We start from the raw sequence: 10,215 nt of genomic DNA, 5'->3' as shown, positions 1-10,215 counted from the left end.
TGCCAACATTATTATTATTATTACTAAGCTCTTGGGAGAGTGCAATATAGCAGACACATTCCCTGCCCACAATGAAAGGCAAGAGGTCCTTGGGTCTTCCCTAGAAGAAAAATCACCGGCTCTTTTGGTGGCGAGGGAGAGGAAAGAGAATCTTAATTATCCATTCCCTAATGCTGTTGCTGGATGAATTGCTCTCCTGGAATCATTTCCTGGAACTATACAGGATGGAAGGAGAGCATTCTGGCTGGTCATATGACTGCTATTTCCTTAACTGACGGTTGTTGATCCCTGGTGAAAGCCTTCTGCATCTGTCGCCTTCATTATTGCGCTATACCTGAAGATGCCGACAACCCTATTGAAAAAGCAGACTATAACACCGCACCAGGGTTGTAAAATTCACCAGCCCCCCAAAATATTTTTACCAGCTGGACATCTCCCAGAAGGAAGACAGGGAGTGAAACATATTCAATTAGCACTTTTTGTTAAGGCCTGAATTTTTCAGTTCTAACCCTAGGCTGGTTTCTGGGGTCAAAATTGTGTTTTCATCTCATTTGATGTTTTTCTCGTGGAAAACCTATTTATCCCATGTCCTCAAGAACGAATGCAATTAAGACGATTTATTCATTGAGTGCCTATGTGCAGAGCACTGTACTAAGCACTTAGGAGAGTATACTAGATTTAGTAGACATGGTCCCTCCCCTGAGAGAGCTCTCTGCAGTGTTCCTTGCTGTCAGAAGTGATAATAACTCTGTGGTATTTAAGTGCTTTTGTGCTAGGCCTGGTATTAAGCACTGAGATTGGTATCATCCTCATCAATGGTATTATTTATTGAACACTTAATATGTGCATCACACTATATTAAGCACTTGGGAGAGCACAACAGAGTTGGTAGACATGTTCCTGCCCAAAGTGAGCCTACAGGTTGATACAATATAAGCAGAGAAAACAAAGTCCCTGCCCCACACAGGATTCAAAGTCCGAGGGAGGGAGAATGGGTATTTAATCTCCATTTTACCGATGAGGAAACTGAGGCCCAGTGAAGTTAAGTGACTTGCCGAAGGTCGCACAGTGGGCAGGAGGCTGGTATTAGAACCCGGGTCCTCTGATTCCCAGGCCTGTGCTCCTTCCACTAGGCCACTGGGGTCTATTTCGCCTTCCCCTTGCCCTCCTATGCTCATCTTCCTCTCATCTGCCTCTCCCTACTGTCTTCCTTTCTCCTCTCTCTCTTCCTTCCCTCTCCTCCCTCCACTTGATCGCTCCCTCTTGGAATCTGTATTTCAGCCAGTCAGTGGTGTGTATTAAGCAGTTCCTGTGTGCGGAGCTCTGGACTAAGCGCTTGGGAGAATGCGGTAGCTTTATTTGCTCCTCTCTTCTGTTCTCTGATCCGTAGGCTAGGAAAAGTGTCACTGAAGAAGGCCTTTGATCTGATGGATTACCTTGCAAACGAATCCAGCACTGCCCCCATCACTGAGGCCCTGTTCCAGACAGATCTCATCTACAACTTACTCGACAAGAGGGGGAACTGGGATCTCGCCAGCAAAATGGTGGTACGCCTGCATTTTCTTTTGCTCATCAATGTGTCAAAGTGGGGGGCTAAGTCTTCCTCCTCACCTTTTGCGGGTGGATGTCCAGATTTGGGGGCTCTTCCGTTTAAAAAAAAAACCCCAACAAAACAGTGGTTTTTTTTATGGCATTTGTTAAACACTTACTATATGCCAGGCACTGTACTAAGTGCTGAGGTAGATTCGATCTAATCATATTGGGCACGGTCCATGTCCCACATGAGGCTCACATTCTTATCCCCATTTTACAGATGAGGTAAATGAGGCACAGAAAAGTAAAGTGATTTACCCTAGGTTACACAGCAGACAGGTGGAGGAGCCGGGATCGGAACCCAGGTCCTTCAGGATTTCGGGCCCTTGTTGTATCCACTAGGCCACACTGCTTCACAGGATTGACTGACTGGAGGATGAAAATTTAATAAGGAAATTCTTATTTCTCTGTCTAAGATATAGAATTTGGCCCTGATTAACTGTCGGAGGAACTGACTGGCCAAGGGAAATCCGGTAGATTTTTCTAGTTTTAGTTGTCTCTCAAACATGGATGCTTTTCACCGATTCTGGGGAATTGACTGCTTGCCGAATTGCCCATTTCACAAATCAATCAGATGGTCAATCAATGCTATCTTTTGAACATTTACTGTGTGAGGAGCAATCAATCAGTGGTATTTACTGAGCACTTATTTGGTGCAGAGCACTGTACTAAGTGCTCGGGAGAGTACAGTACATCAAAATTGGTAGATCCAGTACTCTCTCTCTTCCCTCTCACTTTCCTTGCTTTCTCATGTACTCTGTCATGCACCGTCTCTTACTCTTGTTTCCTTGCTCTTATTCCCTCTCGCTCTTTCTTTCTCACTCTCCTGTCTCCTATTCTCTCTGTCTCCCATTCTCTCCCTCTTCCTTTCTTTCTCTCTTCATCTCTCTCTCTTCCTGTCTCTTTCTTCTTTTCTTTCTCTTCCTTTCTTTCTCTTTTGCTCACTCTTTCTGTCTCCCTCACTGTCTCCCTCTCTCTCCAGACCAGGATGGCCAGGCTTCTTCAGCCCAAAATAGACCAGCAGAGCTGGTCGGATGAAGGGACTCTGTCGGAGAGAGAGCTGCGGTCTGCCCTGCTGGGCTTTGCCTGCACACACCACCTGGGCAACTGCACCACTAAGGCCCTGGACTGGTTTGCCCACTGGAAGTCTTCCAATGGTTCAGCCAGGTGACGTAGACAATGGTTTTTATCCCTCTAACCTGCCTGGACCTACCCTCCTCCATCCCCGTACCCCCGATTACTGGATCCCCTTCCCTCCCCCTTGCCTCTGCTAGAGCCCGATTTTAATCGCCCCGCCGTTGGCTAGGAAGCAGGAAAGCCATGGGGCCATTTGCCCAAGCTCAGCTTCTCCTCACAATCATCTACTTTCCAGATTTGGGTCTGAATGAGTGTGGTCGTGGGCTAGACCTGTATTCTTCTTCCTGCTGCCATCCTTTCCCATCTCAATTGCTCCCTAATGAGGAGAGCAAGCAGCAGGTTTATGGGGTGGGGAAACTGGGGAACCCAGGTCTGGGGCAAGTCAACATTTCTACAGACCCAGACCCAGAGAGAGAAATCCACCATGGAGGCCCGAACCAAGCCAGTGAGAGAGTCCACAACTCCGTAACTTCAGCCCCAGATCTAACCACGTCCCTGGGTGTCATCAATCAGTTGTATTTATTGAGCGCTTACCATGTGCAGAGCATTGTACTAAGTACTTGGGAAAGCACAGTGTAATAAACACATTCCCTGCCCATGGAGAGTTTACTGTCTAGAAGAGGAGACAGATATTAATTTAAATAAATAAATTACAGTTATGTTCATAAGTGCTGGGGGACTGAGGGGATAGTGAATAAAGGGAGCAAATCAGAGTGATGCAGAAGGGAGCTGGGGGGAAAGGAGATGAGGGCTTAGTCAGGAAAGTGCCTGGGCCCTAACCCATAGCACTTATGTACAAAGCTGTTATTATGCATATTAATGTCCATCTCCCCGCTAGACTGTAAACTCGTTGTGGGCAGGGAATGTGTCTGTTAAATTGTTATGGTGTACTCTCCCGATTGCTTAGTACAGTGCTCTGCACACAGTAAGCCCTCGATAAATATGATTGACTGACTGACTGGCAATCATCTCTATTCATGGTGTGATTGTGGCATCTGTGGGAGTCTCTGTGTGTGTATATGTGCCTGCCCGAGTCCATACCCGCCTTCAGGCCAAGAGTAAAGTCACCCTGATTGAATTCTCTGGACTTCCAGGCTTCGACCCCTAATTAAAAAACTGTTAGGGATACATGCCCCGCCTTTGAGAGGTGCTCTCAGGGCACCGCCGCTTTCACATGCGTATCTGTGTGTCTCTCACAGCCTGCCCACCGATATCATGTCAACCGTGTTCAAAGTCGGAGCCCAGAGCGAAGAAGGCTGGGCCTTCCTCATGCAGGTGTACGCGTACTCGGAGTCGGAGGCCGAGAAGAACAAGATCCTCGAAGCCCTGGCCAGCACCAAGGATGTCCGGAAGCTTGGATGGTACGGAATCCCCTAGGAGAAACGGAAACGGCAACAGCCTCGGGCCCAGATGAGCATCTCCTCCTCCTCTGCCCCCTCCTCTCTCCTGCCCCCCCCGGGCCTCCTTCCTTAGTCAGAGAAATGGGTCTCCCAGAAACTCCTCCTCCTCCTCAATCTGGGCGCCGTTACTCAGCCCCCTACAGCTACTGTTTATCAGCGAGATGGGGGGGGGTGGAAATTCCTCCTCCTCCTTACTCTGAGACCCTGAACCTCAGTTCCCATAAGCTGCTATCTGTCAGGGGAATGGGGTGCAGAAATCCTTCTCCTCCTCACTCTGGGGCCTCATTCCTCCTACGGCTTCTGACTGTCAGGGAGATGGGGGGCAGAAACTCCTCTTCCTCTTCCTCACTTTGGGGCCCTGGTCCTCGGCCCCTGTGGATGCTGACTGTCAGAGAGATGGGGTGCAGAACCTCAAAGTCATCATCATTCATTCATTCAAGAGTATTTATTGAGCGCTTACTATGTGCAGAGCACTGTACTGAGCGCTTGGAATGTACAGACCGGTAACAGAGACAGTCCGTGCCCTTTGACGGGCGTATAGTCTGATCGGGGGAGACAGACAAGAACAATGGCAATAATTAGAATCAAGGGGAAGAACATCTCATTAAAACAATAGCAAATAAATAGAATGAAGGTGATGTACAGCTCATTAACAAAATAAATAGGGTAATAGTGTTTAAGTGTATACTATTTGTCAAGCACTGGAGTAGTCGCTAAGCTCCTCTGTGGACCGTATGCTCCTTGTTGGGCAGAGATCATGTTCACCAACTCTGTTGAATTACACCTTCCCAAGTGCTTAGTATATTGATTTGCACACAGTATGTACTCAAAAAATACGGTCGATTGGTCGATTACAGATCTTTCTATCCTATACAGTCCCTTTCCCCACATGGGGCCCGCAATCTAACTGAGAGGGAGAAGAGGTGTGGGACCTCCACTTTACAGATGAAGGAACCAAGGGCCAGAGAAGTGGTGACTTGCCTCAGTCCCACAGCAGTCAAGTGGCAGAGTCAGGATTAGAACCCGGATCCTCTGAATCCCAAGGCCGTGCTCTTTGAACTAGGCCGCGCTGCTTCTCTGCAGTTGCTTCGCTGTAGCGTCATCATCATCCTCAGTGGTATTTATTGAGTGCTTTCTATATATCCGAAGCCCTCGGGAGGGTACAATATAACGGAATTAGCAGTCACGTTGCCTGCCCGTAACGAGCTTTCAGTCTCGAGTCTTCACAGCGGAGGGATCGCGTGCACAGAAGGGCTCAGACACTCGTGTCATCGTGTCTGCTCTCTCCTGTAGGTTAATGAAGGCCAGCCTGGAAGGAGACCTCATCAGGACCCAGAAGCTGGCCAGCATCATAGGGATGGTCAGCAGAAGTTTTCCCGGGCACCTGTTGGCCTGGGATTTTGTGAAAGAGAACTGGGACAGGCTCACGCGACAGTAAGTTCCATCAAAATCTCCACCTGTCCTGGTCTCATGATCGGCGGCTTCTGAGAAATGAAGCCTGTTTGGGATGTTGTGCGTCATGAGTGGTAACGGGCTGAGTAGGCGGGCGGTATTCATTCTCTGGCCTCCCGGCATTCCAGCCCAAGCAAAACTCCCACGCAGCGGATGTGGGGTAGGGCGGGCCCGGACCCAGCGTCCGCTGACCCGCCGAGGTCGACGGATGTCCAGAAAAAGGCAGGGCTCCGGGGCCGACCTCGAGCGGGTCTTCGGTGACGCTGTGTCTGTCGAGCTCATTCGCTCTTCTCCCTTGCCCAGGTTCCATATAGGATCCTACACAATCCAGAGTATCGTGGCTGGCTCAACTCATCAGTTTTCCACGGAGGAGCACTTGTTCGAGGTTGGTTGTGGGCGGTGGCGATCGGGAGGGGTCAGCAGCATGGCTCAGTGGAAAGAGCACGGGCTTGGGAAACAGAGGTCATGGGTTCTAATCCCGGGTCCGCCACTTATCAGCTGTGTGACTTTGGGCAAGTCACGTAACTTCTCTGGGCCTCAGTGACCTCATCTGTAAAATGGGGATGAAGACTGTGAGCCCCATATGGTTACCTTGTATCAACCCCAGCGCTTAGAACAGTGCTTCACACATAACAAGCGCCTAACAAATACCATCACCATTATTATTATCTCCCCATCACCTGGGGGTTCGGACCCCCGGCCACATGGGGAAGGGGCCCATCCGGGACTCGGTGAGATCGTCCCCTTCTGACTCGTTGGTCTACAGACGGCGGCATCTCCCCAGTCAGGAAATACCCATCCGGGGTCTGACAGTGGAATCCACCCTCAACTCCGACAGCTAACATCTCATTTTTCAACCCAACCGGGACCACTTTATTGAAATATCAGCGAATTTATCTATGGAGGGAACCTCCATTTTTAGTGGGGAAATTTGTGATTTTTATCTTTTAGGAATGCTACTTTACAACGTGTTTTATTTTCTTTGAAGTTTTTGAAATTCCTCTCTCGAACCATGAATGTCTGGGACTCTTAACCCAGCGGGATTGTGCCCCGGTTCCACCTCTTGTCTACTGCGTGGCCTTGGGCAAGTCGATTCACTTCTCTGTGCCTCAGTCACCTCAACTGGAAAATGGGGACCGAGAATGTGAGCCCCATGTGGGGCAGGGACTGTGCCCAACTTGATTCGCTCATACCCACCCCAGTGCTTAGTACAGTGCCTGGCACATAGTAAGCGCTTAACGAATGCCACAGTTGTTATTGATCCTTATGAATAGGGAGCGTGCCTTCCAACTCTGTTACGTCGTACTCTCCCGAGCACTTAGTACAGTCCTCTGCATCCAGTAAGCGCTCGATAAATTCCACTGATTGATTGAACTGATCGATTGGGGTCAAGGAGTAGTTTCTCAGAGTGGTGTCGGGGTGCGGAAGGAATGCAGATCTAGGAGCGGCTCAACTGTTTCTATTCTCTAGAGAAGCAGCGTGGCTCAGTGGAAAGATCCCGGGCTCGAGAGTCAGAGGTCATGTGTTCTAATCCCGGCTCCGCCACTTATCAGCTGTGTGACTTCGGGCAAGTCATTTAACTTCTCTGTGCCTCAGTTCTCTCATCTGTAAAATGGGAATGAAGACTGTGAGCCCCACGTGGGACGGCCCGATTACCTTGTATCTACCCCAGCACCTAGAACAGTGCTTGGTAAATAGTAAGCGCTTAACAAATACCATCGTCATCATCATCTTCGCCACTCTCCGGCTGTATGATAGATCACAGTCTAGAGACCAATGCCTCCTTTTCTCTCTCTCTCCGAGTGAAATTGGAAGGACGAAATGAGATCATTAATGGGAAAGCACTTTGGATCTTTTTTTTTTTTTACCAAAAAAGTCTGCACGTTAGCCTGATCAATCAGTGGTCAGTCAGTGAATTATATTTACTGAGCACTTACAGTGTGCAGAGCAACTGTACCAAGCACTCGGGAGAGTATAATATAACACTAAACAGACACATTCCGTGCTCACAATGAGTTTACAGTCTAGGGGGAGAAAGATATTAATATATAAGTGAATAAATTACAGGTATGTAGGTAAGTGGTATTTATTAAGTGCTTACCAAGGGCAGAGCTCTGTCCTGAGGGCTTTGGAAGTGTATGCTAGGGGAAGTAGACACGATCCCTGCCCTCAAGGAGCTTGGAGTCTAGAGGAAGCGCAGAGCGGCCGCACGGAGATGTGACTTGTCGTTATCCCATCTGTGCCCCTCACAGGTCCAGTCGTTCTTTGACTCCAAACTGGAGGCCTCCTACCAGCTCCGTTGCGCCCAGGAGGCCGTCGAGATCATCCAGTTGAACGTCCAGTGGATGAAGAAGAACTTGAAAGAGCTGTCCGCGTGGTTGTAGAGGGTCCGGCCTCTCGCCCCCATGTTAGCCGTGCGGAAAGCTTGTGAACTGTCGCTCTGTTGCTTTCGCCAAAGCCAGGGTGAAACCGGGCAACGCTGCAACTTGGTTTGCACTAAGTAGAGGTTCTAGTTTGCTCAGGGCACATCTCCCCTGTTTTTCGTCCGGGTCGTCTAGGGCAGCCGGGGGCAGGGGGCGGGCTGGTTATTTATCGCGAGAGCGCGGCCTGGTCGACCGAGTACTTCCGGGAGGACGGAGACGTGTTTGTTCCGGAACTGCAGCGGGCTGCCAAGCCTCTTCCGGGAGCCAGGTTTCTGAGGGATTCGTCCCTGGCTCCACGGTCTCTAAACCCTCCACCCGCTGGACACCGAGCCTGACCTAGGGGGACCTTAATGTGGTTTGGCTTCGGGTTTGGGTGATCCGGATGCTTTCAAGGACATTCTGGAATAGGAGGCGTTAAACGTGCTGCCTCCACTCTAAGCCCCAAAGCCAGATAAATAGCAGAGAAACCAGGGTGCCCTGCTGGGCGCTGACTCGGGGGGTGGATTTCTCATTTCTGAGCGCCCCCCTCCCACCCCCGCCCCCTTCCCGAAGCCATCTGTGCCAGAAGCAGCTGTAGGCCCCGCAGTTCAAGCGTTAACCGGAGCACCTTGGACTCTCAAGTGTGTTTTTCCCGATTGTGCGGGTGGGTCGGGTCAGCCCGGTGTCGACCACGGGGGCTGGACGTCTCCGCCCAGGGGCCCAACTCGCCGCCGGTCTTCATCTCTCTGGGCTCAACTTTCTTCCCGGGATTTAGGTTTCCTCCTTGGGGCAGCCGACCACTCAGATCTTCCTCCCCTGTTGGGTTCTAAAATAGAGATGGGCCGAGAACGTTCCAGAAGGACCTCTCGGAAGCTGAATCTCCGTACCGTAAAGAGATGAAGGAAGGTGGAGGAGAGCCAGGGGCAAATTCTCCTTCGATCATGGTTTAACTAATAGCGTGTCTTCTCGGAATATGTCTTCTCTCGGTTGTTGCTGGGAGAGCAGGATGCAGTTGTCAAGAAATGGCAAAAAAAAATATATATGTATACATAGATATACACGTACATATGTAGGTGTGTATACATATATGTGTGTGTGTGTATGAAAAAACGTTCTAACTGTGGTCACCAGCAACTCTCACCCACGGGGAGGAATGCTGTACTTGAATAATTTAAGCTATGCAGATATAGTCCCGGACGGCTGTGTTATTTCAGTTCTTGGGAGAAGATGTTTCTCCTCCAAATTCTTCAGTCATTTGCAATTAAAACAAAAGCAAACCTCAAAAAAAATTCTAATTTTCGGAGCACTGTAAGTAGACGAATGATGGTACAATGTGTCGTTCAGTAAGAGGGAATTAATGGATCCAATATTGTTGGTTACAGTTCTAAGTTATGGGTGTGACTGTATCTTAGGTTGTGGAAGATGTTTGATTTTTTGTAGAATTTTTTTTATCATTTCTTTTGCTATGACCTCTACCGTTTTGTTTTTGTTTCATTTCTCATCATCTGTCGACCCATTCTTGAGCAGAGGGAGATGAAGAATGGCATCCAGGCAGAATCTGAGAATTATACTAAAATTCCCCACTGAGGGCTCGGGGGATTTTTTTAATTTTACAGTGGTCTCTTTGGGCTTACAGATGGGCGACACAGTTTGGATGCACGATCTTGAATTTTAGGGAGGAGAAAAACCAAGTTGGGAGCCTTGTGGGTTTTGCTTTTGCCGGGTTAAAATCCTGAACTATTAAAAATGACTCTTTGATACAGTTTAATTTTTGATACATCTCAAAATCAACCATGTGGATTTTTCTGTTTCCCTCACCTCTTTGCCTGCCTCTCATTCCTAGGCTGGGTTTCAACTCCTCAGTTAACGTTTCTCGTCGGAAAATGTGTCTGCTCCTTTTTCTCTTCAGTCCATTAGAGATCCTAGGCGAGGGGAGGAAGGAAGATGGCTGTGTCCCTCAATTCACTGGCCAGTTTTTCCTCCCGACCTGATTTTTCAATCCGCAAAGTGGCTTTTCCCAGATTCGTTCCGATTCCTTCTTACCAGATCAACTTCTAAAGCATCATCCTGTCTCCAAAAGTATGTGCACTGCGCCACTTGGCTCTAGGACTGGAGCGTCCAATGATGATGATGAAGATGGTATTTGTTAAGCGCTTAGTATGTGCCAAGCATTTTTCTGAGTGCTGGAGTAGATGCAAGCTGATCAGGTTGGACACAATCCCTGACCCACA

General features: G+C 49.0%; 1 protein-coding gene across 1 annotated transcript in view; it reads left to right on the top strand.

The window, feature by feature from the left end:
• Nucleotides 1–9,749, top strand: part of LOC100081694 (leucyl and cystinyl aminopeptidase) — a 99,670-nt gene extending 89,921 nt beyond the window's left edge. The window contains exons 13-18 of the mRNA XM_029066908.2: nt 1,391–1,547; nt 2,576–2,760; nt 3,930–4,091; nt 5,424–5,564; nt 5,886–5,967; nt 7,835–9,749. Of these exons, the coding sequence (XP_028922741.1) occupies nt 1,391–1,547; nt 2,576–2,760; nt 3,930–4,091; nt 5,424–5,564; nt 5,886–5,967; nt 7,835–7,966 (859 nt within the window). The 3' untranslated portion in view covers nt 7,967–9,749. The remainder of the gene's footprint in view (nt 1–1,390; nt 1,548–2,575; nt 2,761–3,929; nt 4,092–5,423; nt 5,565–5,885; nt 5,968–7,834) is intronic.
• Nucleotides 9,750–10,215: the final 466 nt, after the last annotated feature.

Source organism: Ornithorhynchus anatinus, chromosome 1 (genome assembly GCF_004115215.2).
Source record: "Ornithorhynchus anatinus isolate Pmale09 chromosome 1, mOrnAna1.pri.v4, whole genome shotgun sequence".
Classification (NCBI taxonomy): Eukaryota; Metazoa; Chordata; class Mammalia; order Monotremata; family Ornithorhynchidae; genus Ornithorhynchus; species Ornithorhynchus anatinus.
This window is presented reverse-complemented; position numbering and strand designations above follow the sequence as displayed.